At 32.3% G+C, this 23,166-nt stretch overlaps 2 protein-coding genes across 2 annotated transcripts; one reads left to right on the top strand and one right to left on the bottom strand.

Annotated features, from left to right (window-relative positions):
* Positions 1 to 1,659: 1,659 nt before the first annotated feature.
* On the bottom strand, positions 1,660 to 4,584 carry LOC100787504 (O-glucosyltransferase rumi). The gene is made up of 4 exons (XM_041005180.1): positions 3,739 to 4,584; positions 3,104 to 3,272; positions 2,956 to 3,020; positions 1,660 to 2,032 (listed from the first exon to the last, which is right to left on the bottom strand). Exons 1-4 carry the CDS (start codon positions 4,179 to 4,181, stop codon positions 1,984 to 1,986), a joined length of 726 nt encoding a protein of 241 aa, XP_040861114.1. The 5' UTR covers positions 4,182 to 4,584; the 3' UTR covers positions 1,660 to 1,983.
* A 4,090-nt stretch (positions 4,585 to 8,674) lies between these two features.
* On the top strand, positions 8,675 to 20,706 carry LOC100788032 (DEAD-box ATP-dependent RNA helicase 8). Its single transcript, XM_006587794.4, has 11 exons — positions 8,675 to 9,376; positions 9,466 to 9,779; positions 15,444 to 15,504; positions 16,444 to 16,678; positions 17,469 to 17,707; positions 18,374 to 18,625; positions 18,705 to 18,885; positions 19,281 to 19,369; positions 19,447 to 19,520; positions 19,601 to 19,728; positions 20,169 to 20,706. The coding sequence occupies exons 1-10, from the start codon at positions 9,281 to 9,283 to the stop codon at positions 19,677 to 19,679; spliced, it is 1,620 nt and encodes a 539-aa protein (XP_006587857.1). The 5' UTR covers positions 8,675 to 9,280; the 3' UTR covers positions 19,680 to 19,728; positions 20,169 to 20,706.
* Positions 20,707 to 23,166: the final 2,460 nt, after the last annotated feature.

The following is a 23,166-nucleotide window of genomic DNA, read 5'->3' on the forward strand; positions in this document are numbered from 1 at the left end:
TTTTTAATAAATTATCTTACGATAAATTAGTCACGAATTACTTATAATATTTTTGTGATTAATTGTAATTGATAATATTACTCATATTTTATTAGTAAGGACTAAAAGAAAATTAAAATATAAAATATAAGAACTAAAAAGATCACTTTCAAACTATAAGGATTAAAAATGAATTAAAATGTAAATTACAAGAACTAAAAAATCACTTTCAAATTACAAGAATGAAAAGTGAATTAAAATGTAAACTATAGAGACTAAAATAACCACTTAAAAATTATAAAGACTAAAAGATATAAATGATAAAATTATAGAGATCAAATGAGTAATTAAACCTAAAAAAATATTATATTAAAAATAAACTTGAGTAAATTTCACGGACTATATTAAAAAAATACATTGACCTCTTATGAAAATATGAATATTACACTATATACCCTCCTCTTTTCTTTTATGGAGTGTGTTTTTTTTTTTAAGCCATAGTAAGTGTTTCTAAAACATTAGTTATGAATCAAAATATATATATTTTTTATAATAAAAGGTAGTACTAACACACCTGTTCATAATTTCTTATACATTCCCACCATAATTTCTTATAAATAAATTATTTATTAATTTCTTAATTATTATCCTTAAACTATGGTTAACAAGAATAAGAAATAAATTGTGTTAAATATTCATTTTGTATACATTCATAATCTATAGAAGTTAATTATCATTTTTTAATAAGATTATTTCGTACTAATATCATAAAATTCACTATGTTTTCAAATATATGATGACGGGATGTGGTAACAACTTATAAGGCTACAAATAAAAGATTTGTCATTGTTTCGGAAATTCAAATATAAAATTCCATATAATAATAAACTTTAAGTTAGGTATCATGCTATCTGCAAAGTCAATGTATTCCTAAGTCTTCCAATTTGTCCTTTAGCCTATAAGATCATCTAAATAGAAGACATGGCAATTTCCGTCAATAGCCTTCAAATCTAAATTAAAGAAAAACAAATAAAAACATGGTCATATTTCCTTCAATCCATTAAAGATCTTTTTAAAAAAAACTAATGGATATTTCCTTGAAATCATGTAAAGATCAATATTGATGTGTCTTTTGTCTTGAAGTAATTAAACAAAGACTTAAACCAAATACTTGCTAGGCTTGCCTCTTTCTTTTGCGTTTGAGCCTTTTTAACTCATATTATATATAGCACCAACCATCCATGGATAAACATTAACAACTTAATAATCAATTCACGTTTCACATTATCAACTTAGCTTCTTCGTATTTTCTTCACTCACTTTCATGTTTAATAAAGTGTTTGCACAGCATGTCACTATCATTGGTCAATGGCAACCGTAACTTAAAATTTTTAGATTGCATACTCCACTTGGTATACTATATAATCTGTTATAATGAGGTACGTTAAATAGTACAAAAACTTGATTAAGAGAAGAAAAAAAATATAACTTTAATTATTGTTGCAATTTGTTGTTGATAAATATTGTGTGAACAGAAAATATGCCACAAAAGCCAGCTGTGTGCGACTAGCTTATACAATTAATCAATGAAATGAATTTACAATTCGGTAAAAAAATAAAATATGCAATTCTTGTGAAAATGATATCAATATGATAAACAGATTTGAAAATTGATCTATTGTAAGCATAAAATGTTTAGCAAATTGATAAACTGTTTGATATTTATTTTCCTAAACATTGCCATCAATCTCTACCTGCTAGGATTGGCCATATATGTATGTAAAGTTATTTTACAACAAAAACTTATAACATATTTTCCATTTTCTAAATTATTATGCTTCCATGGCCTTATTTTACCTCACCATCATTTTCATCATAAGGGGAAGCCACTATACATGGAGGTGTATCACCTGGTGACTCCCACGGGTATGGTTGGTTCAAATGTCAAGAGCCTTGCATATTCAGTCAATAGATAAAACATGTAATCATACACAAATTTCATCTTTAGGTTCTCTTTAATGAAATTTGTCCCTGCTTTTCCAATCGCTTTAGCCTGGTGAAATATATAGACATAAAAAGTGTCTTCCAAAAACAGAATATACATACACACATATATATATATATATATAAAGTTACAATTAATTTGAAAAAGTTAAAAAATAAATAAATGGAGTCCTTTGTGATTGATTTCATCATTGCTCCATGCATGGGCAGTGTTTATTTATTTTGCTCAATTGACATTTTATATAAACAAATGTATTTCTTTGAGGTTTCTTTTTTAGAAATCATTACATAATCCAAGAAAATCGGGGTCCATAGTTCCCATTGATTTCTACATAACACGTATTAGTTGAGTTTTTTACTTTATGAAAAAAAAAAAAAAAAAAATCAACTATGTTTACATGAAGATTAGTCGGTCATCATGATGAATATTTTGGATCATGTAATAACTTTTCGTGTTTTCTTAATATTTTCTAAAATCAAAATTGGAGTTTTGTTGAAGTACTCTATGCAGATTTTTGTCGCTAACGTTTATTGTGCAAATATTATTAAGGTAAAACTCTAATTTTGATCGGACAATAATAAATAATAAGAAATTATATCTAAGTTTTATCCATATATATCCTTACCTTGTCTGGATTGGCACTACCCCATTCAACAACATACTTAATATCATTGCACATGCTTTGGTTCTTACTACTGATTGGCCAATAGTACTGCTTCCTAGGTACTAAGCTTCTTGTAAAGAAATCATAATATATAGGCTCTATGAACAAGGTCATGGAGTCATATGCTAATATATAATTCTCAATCACAGACCATGCTATCCCTTCCACATAAATCTTGTACCTTCGTATGAAAAGTGACACAAGCAAATCTAAATCTAGATAGTGATCGAGTGACTTAACTAAAGATAACAAATCAGGAAATCACAATAGCAAGTTATAGAAACTTATTAGATATATAGTTAATTACCTTTGTATACACTGGTCATCTAGCTTTGTGTTCTGGAACCCTTGTGCAATTTCCTTATCCCAGTGCTAAAAATTAACGATTCATTATATGTATCTCAAAGGTTTTCACATACTATGTGTAATATTTTCATTTGACATTACACATTTACCAGAGGATGTATTTGAGCGTACGAATCATGTTGGTCTGAAGCGTTGCACTTTGTGAGATCATTCCTTTTGTGGGACACCCATGTTTTTCCCTTCCAAATAGCATAGGGTAACCTATCCTTCCATTTGATCTTCTTGTTGCTTTCATCTAGCTTTATTGCAAGATCAGCCCTTGAAATTAAAGGAGAAAAAAAAGTAATGCATAATAATTAGGAATATAAAAGAAAATTAAAGTTGTCAATTTTTGTGCGAATCAAATCCAAGGTATTCTCAGCCTCAAACCAAAAGATTAATCCCTTGAAGTATCAAAATCCTATTTAAGAGACTGACATCTCCAATTTATGAAGAATTAGTGCATTCTCTGCTCAGGAAAGTTGTTTTTCTCTTATAACATGAAAGAAATTATTGTATGGTTAGATATCCCATTATCCGGTCAATATTCACGTAACAAGTTATTAATTTATTTTTATAAATTAAAATGTGTTGCGTGAAAATTGACTAGGACCATACCAGGGAAATAATACAAGTCATTGAAAGAAAAGAAGATAAAAATAGAAGGTTTGGTCTAAATATAATTAACTTGGAGAATCCTAACAATATCAATTGAAACTATTAGTAATTCAATATAGAATTTTACCAACCCCGGAAGATCCAATCAGGAAAAACAATGTCATAAGCATTTTTATGCCCGCAATAATGAAAAATAGGTGGTGGTGGTCCTTGGGATTGTTCTTTATCCACCATAGGCTTGTCCCCGGTCTCTAATAATAGCTCCAAATCAGGTATATCTCCAGGATACAACCTTAGAAGTTGTAGAATTCCCCATACTGTGAACACATCCCTTGTCTCATACGAATCCGCATACTTTTTTGCATAAGCTTTTCCTTGTATAATCACAAGCCTAAAGTATGAAACATTTCTTCCCCTCTCCATCATTTCCCTAGTGATTCCTGTTCTCTTCCATGGTTTTAGATCTTCATGGATCCATTTGAAGTACTCTGGACATGTTGATGCTGTTGATGAATCTTGATCTTGCGCAAACTTTGTAGGGTAATAATCCTTTGGGCAGGTATAAGTCATGCCTCCATTGAAGCAGTTCAAAGGGTATTGGGTTTGTTACCTTCTGAAGGTTGTGTTTGTTTTATAGCTGAAGAGCACTGTTATGTAGCTGTACAATTTTGTGTATCTGTGATATGAGAAAAAATGATTGTATATGTTGTTGTATCCCTTTCTTTAAGTGAAACAGATAGAATCATACCACTGAAGCCTAGAAACATGTTAAGAATTATCTTCTTCCAAATTTTATTTGTTTCTCTTATTTTTTTCATCACATCACTTATCACTTATTGCAACTTTCAGTCTCTGTTTCATTCACCCTATCCACTCTTTACAGTTTGAAAACAGTACTATTTTTCTAACTTTTAAGAAAAAGACAAGACCAAAAATTATTCATTGAAACCAATAAAAAAAAAAGCTGTACAAAATAAGAATCATTTTGAGAGAAACATAGCAAAGACAAGTGTTAATTAGACCCGTTTACAAGAAAATGAAAAAGTTTAAGAGAGGCTTACATGATTAATCCGATTGATGTAGTTGCTCCAATCAATCATAGTTGAAAAATAGATGAAGAAGATTGTGGCTGACAAAACCCATCTAACCACCATGCTCTATGATTGATAAAGCAAGCAAAAACTGAGCAAGATTAATGCAACAATTCAGCTATGGAGTTCCCCCATTTTGGTGTATGAGAATTAGTTTTGTATATATTAATAGTGTGTAATATTCACCAGCCAAAGAATTAAAAGATATATCATACTGTGAATGCACATAAATAGATTTTTGGACTGGCAGAATTGATTTGGTGGTAGTTACATGTAGGAAGTAGTTTTGCTTTCATTAGCCATATTTAATGCCATATTCTGTTGCCTAATTTATTTATTTGCTATACATTCATGGGTCAATATTCCATATTAAATGCATGCTTGGCTTGGTTTTTCTGATCAGTCTGAAACCACGATTGGGCAAAACATGATTTTCTCATGGTCAAGGATAGTTTTCCTTAGGAAATATTGGACGCAACTTTCAATTTTAAGTTTTTTTTTGGAAATTTTAAAAATTAAAATTGATTTTGGTTTTATACACTAATTATAAGATGTGTATAAGTTTTATTTCAAAAAAGTATAATGTCTATTATTAAAAGAATTTACTAAATGTGGTTAACTTTTTCCCTTTTAAATCAACTTGATGCAACTATTTATGATATATTGATATGGAGTACATGTAGGAGCCACTAGGTTGGGCACATGCTGATCCTACATGGACTTCTCAACAAATCTAGGCTCTAGCTTGCAAAAACTCAGGACATGGAGGTACTTAATAATTTCATCTGTTAATGTTTAAACTCAAACAACAGGTTCTTATCTTGGATTGAAACAGAAGCTTCAGAAGCTAGACACTGTCAACAGGTTCATTGAAACAAGAGCTCAATCAGAAACTTGCAAATGACACCAAAGCATAAATAAAAAAAAATAAAAAAATTGAAGCTTGAGCAAGAATAGATACCAAAAGGGGAGTCACCAAACAAGGAATTGGTAGAGAAAGCAGTTGAAGTCAAGAAAGAGGTGGAAGAGGTGTTGAAATCAGCTAACTTGAAGATTGTTGGAGTAATGGAGAGAAGTGTGGTGAGTGCACCACCAAACATAAAACAGAAAATAACTTATTTTTAAAATTAGATCATGAATGAAATTGATAGAGTGGTAAATGAGGAAGATCTTAAGGGCAAAATCAAGGAGTTGGAGAGTGAGATAGCTCAAGGCTCAAATTCTGAGGATATGGGAAAAGATGGAGGTGTTAAAAGAGAGTATTCTTGCTGCATTGTTGTCTCAACACTGAAGGAAAAGATTGAGAGACTAAGGGAAGATTTGGAATCCTCATCCAAGGATGTTTATGTAAAGCAATTAAGTGTTCAGTCTTGACAAATATTTTGTTAACTATGGTTATTGTTATCCCAATCATGTAAATTAGCACATTGGCAACAGAAATTTAGCTTTCAAACTGTCAGAAACCAGAATAAAAAATAAGAAAAAAACTATATATATTGAAGAATATGATGTATTACAGCAGAAGAAACTGCGGTACCTCATAGCAATGCTCCTTTTCAGTTTTTACTACTCGTGAAAAGCTAAAACTGAGAAACATCTCTCTACTGTGCATTTCTCCTATAATGAACATAACATGTGGATCTATAATTCCCTCCACTGATTCCCATTTTTAAACCCTTCATCCTTAATTAGTTTCTTTTTTTCTTTTTGAAAAAATAGGTTTCTAGTTACTTATACTTTTAGCTAAAAATAATGAAATATTTTTATGATTGATTTTAATAATTATTGTTAGTTAAGATATGTTGAGAGATGACAAATAAACTAATAAAATGTCACACGATCGATTAAATGATGATGCCATAGAACTATTAGAGTGTCACTCACTTAATAAATCAAAATTAATGACAAACATTAAAATAAAATAAAATAAAATAAAATAAAATTTAAGTAATAAAATCAAAATTAATCATATTATAAATATGAAAAATATATTTAAGAAAAAAAAAGTCCAAGACGAATGATACCAATAGCCACTATCTCAAAACACCCTTGATTTCTGTCAAATATCTTTTTCTTTTACTTTTTTAATTTATAAATTAACCAATAAAACAAATTAATGCTTATTTCGTCACTATAGTACTAAAATATTCATAACCTAAAAGTAATACTACTGTTTATAAAAAGGCTAATCAGTATGCTGATACCTTATCAATATTAAATAATAGTGTTGTGACGTTAAGCGTGTAGCGACATTTTCTTTTATGCAATTTTTTTTTACAATGATATATGAAATAGCCTCCATTGGCAGTGGTGTTAATTTTTGTCCCCAAAAACATTACCATTAATATTTTCTTTTAACATAAATTATTTCATCCCAGAAATTAATCCGGACTTTTATGCTCTCTTTCTACCACTTTATCTTTAGCTGAAATTTATTTGAAATCATCACTAAACTAATATTACCTCTGTTATAAATATCCCTTTTATGTTCTCCTAACTTTTATTCTTACTTCTATCAAGTAAAGAAAAATCTTATTCATACGTTAATTCCTCTCACCCGCAATTCATTGCATATCAAAATAAATTAAAAACACGTCAAATGTAACATGCATAATTTAAAAAATAGAATTGATTCTTCACCCGATTGAGATATTGAGTTGATGGGTCACTCATCAAACCAGTAAATAAGTCATTAAACCGTACAAATCGATACAAGTAATAATTATATTATAAATTTAGAGTATTATTTAAATTAATTTAAGATAATTATTTTATACGTCAACAAACTTATCATACATGATCAATTGTGATTGAAATGATTGTGTAAAATTTTATACACGTTCAGTATATAATCCTTATCCTCATAAATTTAATAATTAATCATAAAAGTTTGATGGTAAGTTGATCCACTAAAAAAATTTTAGGTCTTTAGTTTAATTTTTTAGTGTATCATATTTTTTGTATTTTCATTAATTTTTACATTTTTTAAAAATAATTAATTTTGTTTCAACTAATTCAAGCAAATTGGTTCACTAGTTCAACCATACCAGACGGATGAACCAGTTTGCAACGGATCAATTGCATAAACAATCCAATGATTAACTCAATCCTATCAGATCTCCGGTTAGCGATCAAACCAACTGAATGGGTCTGAGTTTTAAAACATGAATAACATGTGCATTTTCTAATTTATAGCTTTTCTTTTTGAAGAAATTCTAATTCCTAGCTAGTTCCTTTTGTGGTTAAATTAGTCGGTGACCCATGCATTTGCACGGATAAGCTGAAAAATATAAATTACAATACATGTGGACTATATAGTTATAATATTATATAATATTATTATTTCTTAAATTTAAAAGCAAGTGAATGAGGTAAAAAGTAATATAAGATAAAAAAGCGAATCATCAATACCTACAAATTAAATTTGATTATGATAGAAAATAAAAGTAGATATAATATACCAAAAAAGAAATAACAAAGTCATATTGTTGAAGAGACAGTGTGTCTCAAAAATTTGAGAATCAAATACTTAAATTGTCAGGTTCAATTGATTTCTTAGGTTTTAGCCTTGCTTGTATGCGATCCCATCTCATAAATTTTTAATATTTTTTATTTTGCTCTTTTTTTAGTAAAGGGTGGGGCCAACCCCAAAAGAAAATGAAAACACCTATCGTGTATCAATCCCAAGTGATGTTTTCAAATCTTATGATGTGTCTGGTAATGTTTTTTTTTTTCCTTTTGAAAAATAATCCTTTTCATTCATAAAAATTATCCCATTAATCTGGATAGAGATTATTATGACCATGTAGATATTTATTTTTAAATTAAATTAAATTAAATTTATAATGTTGATTATGAAAATGCTAACAACATTTAATAAGATTTACATTATTGAGTAAATCCAAAGTTTAAGTGACATGATTTGTTAACAACTAAATTATAATTTTATTCTTTATTTTTTTATATAACCACGAAGTGTAATTCCCTCCCACCGAATCAACTTATTTTTGGGGCAAAGTGATACCTAAAATTATCACTTCATGTCCAAGGCGGGAATCGAATCCTAGACCTTGGTTAAGGGATCCAAGTGTTTAACCACTTGTACTAACATCTTTTGATATTTTAATTTTATTCTAAATTTTACATAAAATTTACTTGATGATAAAAAAAAACTTAAAAAAACGTATGAGTCTCTATTTTTTATCCATAAAAAGAAAAAAAATAAAAAATTAGTCTCTTACATGAGAAGAATGATCCCATGATTCCATAATCCATAGCACAATAATATCCAACCTTACAATAAGGAAGATAAATGAGAGAAAGAGGGCCCATGAAGCAATAATAAAAAAAAACCCCATTTTGATGCCCTAATCTTTCCAAATCAAAATTCATTGATTTCACAACAAAAAATTCAAAGAAAACCACACTCTTCTCCTTTCTCTTCTTCTTTCTCCTCCATTTTCTCTCATCCTTCAACATATCTCTACCTCCAAATCCACCCCTCCAACTGTTGTAGAATTGTACAAATTCTCGCTCGAAGTTTCAACCTAATCCTACCAAAAAAAATTAGGTCTTTGCATGATACCTGAGAAATTCCCAATTTCCCCGTTAGATTTTGTTAGTTTAGGCCCCAATCACAACCCCATTTTGAGAATTTTTCGTTCGCAAAGTAAGGTATGAATCGAGAAAACCCTAGCTAGCTTCATAGGGTGTAGTAACGTCTTTTACATTATTTTTGCATAGATTTTTTTTTTGGCTTTTAGATCGGAGGGATGAAGAATAGAGATAGAGAGAAGAGCCCACCTAGGATGGGTTTAGGGCGAGGGTTGAACTCGAATCGTGGGTTTCAACCAAGGCCACAACAATATGTGCAGAGGCATATGGTTCAACATCGACATCATCTGCAACCATATCAACATAACCATCACCACCACCACCATCAGCAGCAACGACAACAACATCATCATCATCAACAACAACGACAATGGTTGAGAAAGGACCAGTTAAGTGGTGGGACCAACACCAATGTTGTTGAGGAGGTTGAGAAGACTATGCAGTCTGAAGCCATTAACTCAAGGTTTTTTTAACCCTTTTGTTTTTTATTTTATTTTGTGTCTAATTGTTTGTTTATTTAATTTGTGAAACACCCAAAAAAATTACACTCAGTGAATATGTGCACATGTGAATTGATTTTTATATAAATGAATTTATTTATGAAATATTATGGATTTAATTGTCATTAAATAGAATATGCATGTTAGTAGACATAAAATAAAATAAATTTTATGTCTTATGTGATTTAATTAATTTAGCTATGATGTGGAAATGAATTATTAGTGAAAAGTAAATCATGTGATCAAGGAAATCATTGGTTTAGTTAATTAACGATCAAATGAATTAGTTTAGACCTTAGAAAAATGATTATGAAGTGGTAGTGATTTAAAAATTAACTTAAGTGGGGGTTAATGACATGTAGAGACTAAAATAGACGCAAAACCTAGCCTTAGCATGGAAAACCCTAACCATAAACTTAATTGGACACGGTATGGATCTAATTAAAATCAAAACTTTGGCCATAAGCCTTGGGGAAGGGCATGGATCTTTAATAGGGTAGGAAGCCATTTTTTATTTTTAAAAATGTTTTCTCTCTGTTACTCTCATTTGTGACTATTCATTTACTTCTTCTTCTCCAAGTTGTCCTAATTTCTCCAACTTCTCTCTAAAATTTCTCTATCAATCTCGAAGCCCCTCCCAACCAAATCAGCATATATTGTTCTCTAGCTCTACAAGGGAAGCTCTCTTTTATTGCATTTAGTGTTGTTTGGGAGTGAGGAATGGGGAGTTTCTTCTCTTTTCTTCATAGACCAAGTGATACGAACAAGACAATATCAACAGGAGAAGAAGAACAAAATGCAAACTCAAAGGTGGGAATCACAAAAGAGGGGGTGCATAACGAAGTAAAGCCCAAACGCAAGGTGAAGAGGCCCACTTACCTTCACGACTTCGTTTGAAGAAAACTGCCAAAACAAAAGCTTCTGCAAATCCTTCCCAAATCGCCTTGCTTGGAATTGTGATCCTGCTGAGCAATTCTTATCAATAAAATGGTTATTGTAATATTCCTAGGATTATTCCATATTAGGAATTCTATAAAAACCATGTAATAACAAGCAAAGGCAATAAGAAAATTACAAGCTTCTTTCTCCTTCTTCGTGCTCTGTTTCTCCCTTATTTCTGGAGGTGCTAGACCTCGAACTCTAGCTCTTGATACTAGAGTCCTAACAATTTTGGTGCTCTCGTTGTCCTTGTCACCATGCCAGACTCCCATTCTCACGATACCTCACCATGTTCCCTTGAGGACATTCTCCTCCGCTTGGGTGACACCATGAACACAGTGACCCTCAAACTTGACAAAATACTCCACCACCTATCCCCAAGCTCTTCTTCCCCAAACCCTCAGCCAACCCCAATCCAACCTCTACCTAACCCTGCACCTGCAACATTACACAAAATGAAATTAGAAGTTCCGAGATTCAATGGAACTGAACCTCTCGAGTGGATATTCAAAATCAATCAATACTTTGAATATCACGGCACCCCGGAACGCGATCGTCTCACAATTGCTTCGTTTTATATGGAGGGACGAGCACTTGCGTGGTTCCAATGGATGACCAGCAATGCTCAGTTCACCTCTTGGCCGGGATTTTTGCAGGCATTGTAGACCCGCTTTGCCCCGTCACAATACGAGGACCCTACGTGTGCGCTTTTCAAGTTAACTCAGAAGGGTTCAGTAGGCCAATACCTGTCGGAGTTTGAGGATTTGGCGAATCGTATTATCGGGCTTCCTCCTCCCTTCATTCTCAGTTGTTTCATCTCGGGACTCTCGCCGGAGATACGCCGTGAAGTCCAGGCTTTACAACCACTCACATTAGTGCAAGCAGCAGGGCTAGCATGTTTGCAGGAAGAGAAATTGGCCGATATACGCCCACCCCCATGCCCACGACCTCCACCCCCACCACAAATTTCCCCTCACCCGAACCCTAACCCACACACCTCTCGTTCACCCTCACTACCACCTTTATTACCTGCACCACCGCGTCAGCCCCCCCTGTGATGAAACGTTTGTCACCGGAGGAGATAACCTCACGCCGTGAGCGTCGGTTATGCTTCAACTGTGACGAGCGTTACCACCGGGGTCACCGCTGCGCCTCTCGAGTGTTCTTACTCATCACTGAAGAAGAGGACCCTCCTTCAGTTAATATAGACCCTAATAACCCACAACCCGAGACCATGCCCGACCCAGGGATGATACGAACAAGACAATATCAGCAGGAGAAGAAGAACAAAATGCAAACTCAAAGGTGGGAATCACAAAAGAGGGGGTGCATAACGAAGTAAAGCCCAAACGCAAGGTGAAGAGGCCCACTTACCTTCACGACTTCGTTTGAAGAAAATTGCCAAAACAAAAGCTTCTACAAATCCTTCCCAGATCGCCTTGCTTGGAATTGTGATCCTGCTGAGCAATTCTTATCAATAAAACGGTTATTGTAATATTCCTAGGATTATTCCATATTAGAAATTCTATAAAAACCATGTAATAACAAGCATAGGCAATAAGAAAATTACAAGCTTCTTTCTCCTTCTTCGTGCTCTGTTTCTCCCTTATTTCTAGAGGTGCTAGACCTCGAACTCTAGCTCTTGATACTAGACTCCTAACACCAAGTATTCTTCTCTTGTTTTGCAGTAATATGGGTTGTTTAGAGTTGTATTATACCATGGGCATCACTCTTTGTTGTTAAAAATGGAAAAGTATAATGCATGTTCTATTAATTTGGACTGAGAGCATTTATGTTTTTTCAAAAATTAATGAAAGCATGTTTTGAGAAAAGTTGAACCATTCTCATATTTTGGACCATCGTGATGCTATGAAAATTTTTAAAATTTATTCTAAGCACTCTAACTAATTTTGCTTAATTTTGCTCTGTTTTTTTATTTTTTAAAAAAACAAATTTCGAGACCTTATCTTGGAAAACTGGGTTAGTGCGTTTCATACACATACCCCCAAGGACCAACCACAAAAATTGGCTTCACCTAAAAGGCTTAGGAAGTATTTTTAGGAAATTAATTGGTAAAAACAGGGCACTGGTACAATAGAGGAAAATTAGTGTAAGGATTAGGACCTTCCTGAATTTTTTCTACCCACATCTATTAGAATACTTTTGACTCAATAGATAAAGTGCATGAAATTCTGGTTCTAGATATTTGACATAATGCAATCACTCTATGTCTAGCAATAATTTTATCAAGATAGCTCTTTTTTTGAATTCTATTAGAATTATCCTCGGGTTGGGTCTATCTTACGTACTAGGTGAACTGTTCAATTCTTTCTTCTTTTTTTTCTAAGACTTTTTCTTTCAATTTTTCATCAATTTTTTTCTAAAATACTTAAAATCTTATTCTTTTAACTTGTGTTAATAAAAAATTACAAAAATATTAATTTTTTTATTATTTCATTAAAAATAACAATAAATTAAAGAAATTATAATTATTCTTAATAAAAAATTAATTATTAAATTAACTCGAACTCCACACTTTTAAAGACAAAGACCTAAATTGAGCATAAGACACTAAGAGTGGGAAAGACGTGAAAATTTTGGGAATCATGAATATTGATTCATGATAGGAATGAATTGTGTGAATCATGTGTGACTTTTGGAAATGAGAAATGTTGGAAGTTAGTGTTGTGTGAGATACGAAGGGAGAGGAGGAATCCTTCCTTGTTGGGTCAAGAGAGACTGATGGAACATAACGTGGCAGAATGTGGAAATCACACCATTTGAGTGCGAGGATGCATGATGCACATGTCTTGGCTGTTGTGGACTACCATCTGGTACCTAGGGCAGAGTTACCCACACTAACTATAATGGACAATCCTCATAACAAAGAAATGATCGCATGGTGTGATCATCATTGGAGGAACCTTATGTGCAGCCCCAAATCTATGACTTGTACATCTAGCACACCCTACTACTGTCATGCTCTCCTTGTGTGGCTCTTGAGGCTACTACTTCTGATGATCTCACTCCTAGGACGGTGTTACCCATTTCCCATCTGAGGATCCAATGGAGGACTATCATGGGGGTTCTTCCCAGGGATCTTCCTAGGTTATCCTTTAGGCTAGGAGTTTTAGGGAGGGTACAATCGGGTGTACAAGTTTATAGTAGTAGATGACTGCTCTGAGTCACAAGTTTTCTCTTTTGTTGCATTTATGTTGGCTAGACCTAGGATTCAGCTTTTGTATTTATTCAGTCATCTGTTTCGCATTTTGATACTTACCCTTTTTTCTATTTTGGACTGTAAATGATACACTTATTTCTCCAATGATACACTTACTACTTATGCTCACTTGACTCATACTTACATAAGTATTTTGGTGGTATGTTTTACTTTATGTTATCATATACGCTCATTGTTTGATTCGTGACGATTCGATATTTGTAAATCAACAATGGTAGTTAAAAATAATGTTTTGGCAAATAAAGGATGACGGCTTATCTATCTCGAATAGGTGACTTTTGTAAACTAAATGAGTTTTAAAACAGTGATAAAGAAAAAGTTTTAAATTTTCCGCTAAATTTCTAGATGATTTTCCACAACTATAAAACAGTATTTTAATGAGGTATATGTAATCTTGATAAGCGTGTTTATGGGTTTTCATGTGCATCCAATTTAGGGTGTCACAATCTGGGACTTGGTCAGATTGATTTTTTTAATGTACTGAGGTTTTGAAAAAATTATCAATTTTGGCCGCAACATCAAAGTTTTTGAACTTTCCTTGACCACAATTATCAGCTGCATTTGTCTGCAATTTTTCAATGTTGCTGCAAAACCGCAAATGCAACCAACCACAATTTAAAAACTTGCAAATGTCCTTTTGAGTGTGTGTGTTGGACAGTTATGTGTGTTGTGATGTTGGATTTGTTGAGTTTTCTGGGATTAGAAAGGGTTTGGTTTTGGGATGGGGCATTTATAATGGTCAGTGACTTGTGTGTGTGAGTGGTTGACTGCCTATTGGAGTGAAGTCTATCTTCTCGTGTGGTCGTTGTTTGTTAATGTGGTGTGTTTGTGATTCTGATGGCTTGAGATTTTTTGTATACTTTTTTTCTTTATTTTAATGGTGAAAGCAATCTATAAACCAACAATGTGGTTTACTTAATTAGTTGGGGTTACTGAAGTGTAGTGATTTTTTGGTTTTCTGCTTGCTCAATCTATGTGGTGAAGTTTAGAGTTCCTGTTGATTTAAGTTAGGGGATCAGAACCTTTTTTGTGTAATCATGGATTTTGGAGGACAATGTAAGTTATATTTTAAATGATTGTTGAAACTCAAGTTTGACCAGTACAACTAAATGTTGTTTTTTGAGGTTCTAGGTTCTGATACTTTTCTTAATAAAACTCGCTGTCTAACACAACCATATTTAATTACGTTAATTTCTGTTGTGTATTCATGTTAAAATGCAAAGTTGAGTTGATAAGGTCCAATTGTCAATGACCGAGGCTTAGTGCCTTGATGTTGCAAATGTAGTATGGTACTACAGACTACAGAGTGATGTTTGCTCAATTTTTGTTCCCTACAATTTAGCGTTTTTTTCATCTTTGCCGTTGCAAATTTTTTTCTTTCATTGTAGTGGTTCTTACCTAAGGAAATATTGTTTTAATTTTATCCTCAATTGATTTCCTTTGTTAGTTCACAAGATTGGAAGGCAAGACTAAATATTCCACCACCTGATACATGCCATAAGACAGAGGTATGGTTCTGAAAAACTGAAAACTGTTATCTTATGGTTGAAGTGTTTGGTTATATGAAATATGCATTATGTTTTAGTCATGTACTTCATTTCAGATCCTTGGGGAGGTACTCCTTGTTTGTGGTGTTTCTAATTCCTTACTTGGTTAGAATTGTTAATTTTTAGTTATTATATAGGAATCTTTTGTTGGAGCTGATTCTCTACATAGGTTATAGCTGGCATTTTGTTGATTAATGTTGTTTTTTGTACCATATACTCTGTTAATTAGGGATTTGAGATTGCCATTTTAAAGTAACTTGGACAATTAGACTTTAGAATATAATCATACTTATAGAACTACAAAATGTTTTGAATATTACTTTGCTGCAAGTCTAGAGATCTAGGAACTCGAGCCTCTTTGGATTAAGTGCTTGTGAGAGTTTCTCTACTAGAAAAGTTTTATATTTTTAGTAGAAAAACTCTAAAAAACAGTTATGGCTTGTATTCAAACACTGTTTAGGTAAATTTCTCCAAAAACACTTCTAGCTAAGAGAGAAAAATAAAATAAACTTTTCCATAAATTAAAATTAGCTCTCCATTAGTTAACCATTAGTTAATTTGTAGAAATTCTCTAACATAATTTCTCTAAAAAATGAGAGGGCATCTAGTGTACTCAGATTGTACTTCCTTGTAGCTTGTAAGTTGTAACCAATTCAGTAGCATTTAGTGTTGTGAGCTAGGAGGTTTATTTTTGTTTGGTGAAACTAATTGAATTTTATCTCAATGTGGTTATATTTCTGCATGATAATATTATAATTTTATATCCATTTGAATGTCCTATGGCAATAGATGATATCATCTATGGGTAATTCGTTTAAACTTCAAACATTTATTTTATGAGGTTAGGAGTTATATTAACATTTATGTTGGTCCTAAGCTTTTTTTTATTGTCTTTCTCAGGATGTGACAGCAACTAAAGGAAATGAATTTGAGGATTACTTTTTGAAGCGCGAGTTGCTAATGGGAATATATGAGAAGGGTTTTGAAAGGCCTTCTCCTATCCAAGAAGAATGCATTCCGATTGCTCTTACTGGTAGTGACATTCTTGCTAGGGCTAAAAATGGAACAGGCAAAACAGCTGCCTTTTGTATTCCTGCATTGGAAAAAATTGATCAGGATAATGATGTTATTCAAGGTTTGACCTCCTTCACTTATATTACATCATTTAGTTTTTCTTACAGGATTCTTAGAAATCTAATTGAAAATATTATGTTTATTGTTCTCAGTTTGTAAGCCTTTAATTTCTTTTAGCCTGCTGCTTGTTGGCCTCTCTAAGCAGTGTTCTCTTATTAAAATTGAGAGAGAGAAAGACAGAAATTAAAGATAATGGTATCTATGATAGGGAAGGTCTAGCTAGTTTAGTAACATACTAACATCATTTCCTGAGCATTCACAGAAATTAAAATCGACTTGAATATTGTTGTACGAATTTCCTTATCTTCTTTCGGCTTGTTTCTTTGAACTTTTTGTTTTTTTAAGAAGTATTTTTTTATGAAGCCAAGTTTTATATAAATTATAATTATAATACTTTTGTAGGTTTTTTTGGTGAAACTTAAAAAAAAAAAATTAGTGCTTTTCTCAAAAGCTTAAACAACCAGCCCCCAATGATTTGAAACTTTTTTCTTTGTTTGAGAGATTTATCTTTATTTTAACTATAAATTTCGAACATTCCTTTAAACAAGCTGATTTGAAGTGGATAAGTTGTTCCTTCTCTTAGAAAGTTATTTTAGACATGGAAAATTGATACTTTTTAAGAATAGATTTTGGTCCCAATATATGAAAATAATTATGTTCAGTATGGTTGTATTGTTGATGCATGATTCAAATTTTTTGTTATTAATTGTATGGTTATGTTTTTGAATGAGCATTGATTTTAGGCTCTACTCATGCTCTGACCATTGCCTTTATTATATTCTGTCATGCAGTTGCAATATTGGTACCAACACGAGAACTGGCTTTGCAAACATCTCAAGTGTGTAAAGATCTCGGAAAACATTTGAAAATTCAAGTTATGGTTACAACAGGTGGTACCAGCCTGAAGGATGATATCATGCGCTTATATCAACCAGTTCATCTGCTAGTTGGAACTCCGGGAAGAATATTAGATCTTGCAAAGAAGGGTGTTTGCATTCTGAATGATTGCTCTATGCTTGTTATGGATGAGGTAATTACAGTCCACTTGAAATTTACTAATTTATACAGAAGCATTAGAAAATTGATACTGTTAGTCTGTTATAACATTAAGAGGGGTTTAAGGTATAAGATAATAAGAAATGATTCGATGGTGTTAATGGAAACAATGGCTCTGTTTATTGCTTCTCTGGTTCATGTTGTAAATATTGAGCCAAGCATCTTTTCCTATGTGTCCTTTATACATGTTCACTCTGTGGAACATTTAACATTAATGCCTCTGACGTTCATACTTGGATTGATCAAAGGTTCCTTTTTTTGGAATAATAACTTGTTTAGAATTTTTGGTGTACATTGGATTTGCTCTAATGATCTTCATCTGTTCCTGGAATCTTGTGTGTCAATTTTATGGAATTTGGCACTATCAGAGACGCCAAAAAGCTTTGAGGCTGTTCTTCATTTACAGTCCTTTGATGTATTTGCTTGGAACAAAATGTTATAATGTTTACTCGATGGTGATGTACGAAGAGATTCACATGCTGTATTGCATTTTTCTTGTTCTTAGTTGTCTGTGTTTAATCATGATTGCCTATCCTTTTTCATTTTCTGTTACTTTTGCCCCAATAATAAGTTCTTTGTTTATCAAACGGAAAAAAAAATAAAAGTGACAGTAATCTGAGGTTTTATATAACTTTCTCAGGCTGATAAGCTTCTCTCCCAAGAGTTCCAACCTTCAATAGAGCAGCTGATTCAATTTCTTCCTGGAAACCGTCAAATCCTGATGTTTTCTGCTACATTTCCTGTTACTGTCAAGGACTTCAAAGATCGATATCTTCGTAAGCCATACATCGTTAACCTTATGGATGAGCTAACTCTGAAAGGTATTACACAATATTACGCATTTCTGGAAGAGAGGCAGAAAGTCCACTGCCTAAATACACTTTTCTCTAAGGTATATAAATTTCAAGACACTGGATTTTCTATATGCCAGCTCTGAATATATATAATAGTAACAATGGTATCTATTCCAGCTGCAAATAAATCAGTCGATCATCTTCTGCAATTCCGTGAATCGGGTTGAGCTACTCGCCAAGAAAATCACAGAACTTGGGTATTCATGTTTCTATATTCATGCAAAGATGTTGCAAGATCACCGAAATAGAGTGTTTCATGACTTCTGCAATGGTGCCTGCAGAAACCTTGTTTGTACTGGTATGTCGCAGGCACTTTAGCATCCTGCGATAAATGAGAATAAAGTGTTTTTTTTTTCTTTTTCTGTTGATTGTTGAGCAATGCCTATCTGTTCAGATTTGACCTTTTCCAATATGCAGCTGTATATGCTTCCTATTTCCTTTATTTTTCTGATTTATTTTCATTATATTGTTTTAGAATTCAGTTCTGAGTTGATAGTGAAAATTAGCATAATGTATATTTGTTTGGTTAGTGTAATTCATTGATGCACTGGTGGTATTGAGTGATAATACATTCCATATATCCTTAGTTAAATATATCTGCATGATAAACATGCTAGATTTTTTTTAATATGTTTTCCTAATGACTATAATTATAACTTCTCATCTGTTTCCCTTGTTCTGAAACATTGATAGATCTTTTCACTAGGGGAATAGACATCCAAGCAGTCAATGTTGTTATTAATTTTGATTTTCCAAAGAACTCAGAAACTTATCTGCACAGGGTATGTTTGATTTCTTCTTTCTCCCCTATCTTGATAATATGATTCTGTGTTCTTATGAATACTCTGTTGATATACAGGTTGGTCGTTCAGGGAGGTTTGGACACCTAGGTTTAGCGGTGAACTTGATCACCTATGAGGATCGCTTCAATTTGTAAGTATTTCTGTCAGCTATGACTAATTTCAGAGATAACTCCTGTAGATTTCTCATGTGTTTCCATTTATTTTGTCCAGATATAGGATTGAACAAGAACTTGGCACTGAAATAAAACAAATTCCACCACACATTGATCAGGCAATATATTGCCGGTAACTGGTGGTAAATACCCAGATTGTATTCACAACCGTGGTGAATAGCATTGGTGAGTGATAGGAATTTTTTTCTTTTAACATGACAAGTGAAACTGAATGTGTGTATGTTATTATTTATAAATGTCTGCAAGTTGGTTTTCTTGTAAGCAATTGATCGTTCCCACAAATGGAAGTTGATGTCAAAATTTCTAGTTAGGGAAAAAGTATATGCCTTGTAACACGTTTTGCTGCCCCTTCTGTTTTCAATCTATTTCCCTTTCAATATGAACTAAGCCAATTTTAACCAACCAACAAAAAAATTACCTTAATGTTTTTTATTTTGTCTCTTAGGGGGATTTCAATTGATTGTATGTATGGTTTATGTTTTCTAATTTTTATTTAACTATTCATTTTACTAGTGCACCTAATGTTTATTACTATTGCACTTTATTAATCGAAGAAAAGGTTGCCATGTGTTACTGATTTCTGTGCATGTATATCTTTTTTACAGGTTGATGCGAATGTTGTTCTAGCACTTGTGAATGCTTTGTAATAAGGATACACTATGAAAATTGGGGTATTGTCAGACCATTTATCGAATGCTTTTTCGTTAATTTCTGTTTTGCAGAACTCGGGGGATTAGTCCTTAACTATTGCCAAAAGATACCGTGGTTCACACCCAAAAAAAAAAAAACAGTATTATTAGGACCTTCAGAAAGTTCAATATGGGCTTTCAAATGTGTTTGTTCTATAAGTGTTGTTGCTCCAGATTTTCCATTTCCTCAGTAATCCTTTAACTGTTTTCTTAGGAATGTACCGTACTATGAAGACATCTCTTCCTATTCTAGAATAATATGCTGTTTGTTTTTCCATTGTATTTGAAGTGACCATTGCCAGTTGAAGGGCCTCCTGATTGCATGAGCGTTAGAGGATAATTTTAGCACCAATGGTTTGCTATTAGTAGCTTTTAGTATTCATGGATGTGCTTTGGTACACCATAAGCAGCTTTGGTTAAAATGTTGTTCATTTCCATTTGTCAATTACTTTCCAGTTGAAGATGCCCATTTTGCTGTTGCTTGTCAGCAAAGTGAAATTTGAAAATTTTAATACATCTTTTTTGTTTGGTTCAAGAGGAAGGGGAGGTTCCATTGCTTGCTTGGTAAGGAAAAGGAAAGGAATAATTTTGTAAGCGTATCCATTGTTGGGGTGCATATTTGAATTTGAGTTCTCTCTGGCATTTCCCACACAAGAGGGTAATTTTATAAACATATCAATTTCTATCATCTTTCTTCACAAATCTACTCAGTTTTGGGATGAAACTTAATTGGGTGAATCTCATATATTTCGTACCTAAGTTACTATTAATTTATACTCAAACAAACGGTGGAAATGTGAACTTTCTTCGCTTTTTGTGGATACCCCCACTTAATTTCTTCGCCTTTCTTCATTGAGGCCTAAAAGAATTAAGGTATCCCTCATATCCCTGCCTAATATATAACGTACGTGTTTGTGATTTTGCTGATAAAAAGAATAATTCTTTAGATATATCTGTTATATTATTTAATCGAAATTAGATGCTTATTTCAAAGCCGTCCTAATCTTAAATGTCTTGACTTTTGCTGTTGAAGTTACCAAGATTAAAAGTCTACACCTAATTTTATCACCCAAAACAATTCCTGAGTAGCAAACTGAAAACATCGCTTTTGATAACGCTAGAACGTGAGGTTGAAATGTTTGACTGCATTTATTACTAGTAGATGATTGCATTGCATTAGCACTGTTGCTGTCTGTGCATGGTTGTATTTGACCATTCGTTGAATTTCCTTTCTTCCATCCACCTTTCTGCCATTCACTTGCCCAGTCAACAGTAGCAAATGTTCTACAAAACCAAAGGGCTAAAAAAAATTAAGATTATTGTCATGTGACCTTCCTTCATGCGTACGTATACTATAGGTGATATTTTAATAATAAATGAATTAAAATGCTAACTCGTTTAATGTACTTTATGTACGTTCATCAAATTAAAGGAGCTTGATTCTCCCTTCTCTCCAACATCCTTTTGCGTTATGATAAACACAATGGCTGGGACCAGGACTTTTACAAGGGATTCATCTTCGCTTTTAGAAGTATAGGACTTGAGTTTGATATATTATTTCACCTTAAATTCTCATTGGGGTGTTGGACTGTTGGTGATATTTCCTGACCTTGCATTGAGTCAACCACCTAAGTAATCTAAACCTTATATTACCAAAATATACACACTATAAGGTTATACTTCCTTTGTTCTCTTTTATAAAAAAAAATATTTCATATTTATTAAGAAAGTTAATTTATTTCATTAAATTATGTTATTTCCAATTAAAGAATAACATTTTTTAAAAATTATCTTTCATTAAAATTTGATATTAAGCACAATTCTCTATTGAATGAATAATATTTTCAACATAATCTCATTAAATAAAATAAAAGTAATTAAATTTTGGTTATATTTAAAAAAATGATTTTTTTGTGCTTATAAAAGAAAATGGAGGAGGGAGTAACTTATAAGGTTAAGTGTGTGTTTGATTTTCCATTTAGTTAAATTAGTCGCGAATGATATGTATATGTGACTGTGTGAGTAGAATTCATGTTGAATGTTAGAATGTGTTTTGAAAAGTGAGAAATAGCTGAAGACAAACACATCTAGACCTGCAGGTAGATACAGTTTCTTAGTTGAGTTCAAGATGGGCCCCTGTTGTCATTTATGTTTCAAATAGGATATGATGTGATTTCTATTATCATAAAATAAAAGAACTGTACTTTTCTACTTCATTTATAATTTAATTTTGTTGCAGTTTGGTAGAAAATTCTTATACAGTCATTTGATAATATTGTAACATCATATTATTTTATGAATCTGATAAGTTATATATATGTTCATTAAATTCAATCATTAAATAAGGTGAGAATGTATATACTATATCATTGGATAATAATGTAGAATTCTTTATATATATATATATATCAAATTCTTTCGTTTATATGAGAGGGGTGTATTTTTCTCCAATATGTTTTGCTCACAAATCTTTTACTCGTGTTAAAATAGATTATCTACCGCCTCTCAAATTATTAGAAAAAAACTACTCCATATATATTGTCCAATTTAACCAATAAAACAATATTCACAAATAGGTGTGAGATTATCAACGACTGAAGACTGCAGAATATGAAGTTATATATGCATACCAACTACCAAGACTCTCAAATCTCTTCTTACTCCGTACGTGGATCATCTCACTTTCTCAAGATCCACCTTACCAAAATAACCAGCATGCAGTGATAACTCTAATTATGAATAAAACAGTAGATTAGCCCTTTTTTTCTTTAGCTAGCTCAGAGCATTATATCTTTCAGCCAAAACATAAGGACTAGTTAATCTTTCAAGATATTGACATCTATATAAAGAATTAATATTTCCTAACCTTTTTTCATATATAGGAATTCATAGATCAAACGGTTGATTACATGTT

Source organism: Glycine max, chromosome 9 (assembly GCF_000004515.6).
Source record: "Glycine max cultivar Williams 82 chromosome 9, Glycine_max_v4.0, whole genome shotgun sequence".
Classification (NCBI taxonomy): Eukaryota; Viridiplantae; Streptophyta; class Magnoliopsida; order Fabales; family Fabaceae; genus Glycine; species Glycine max.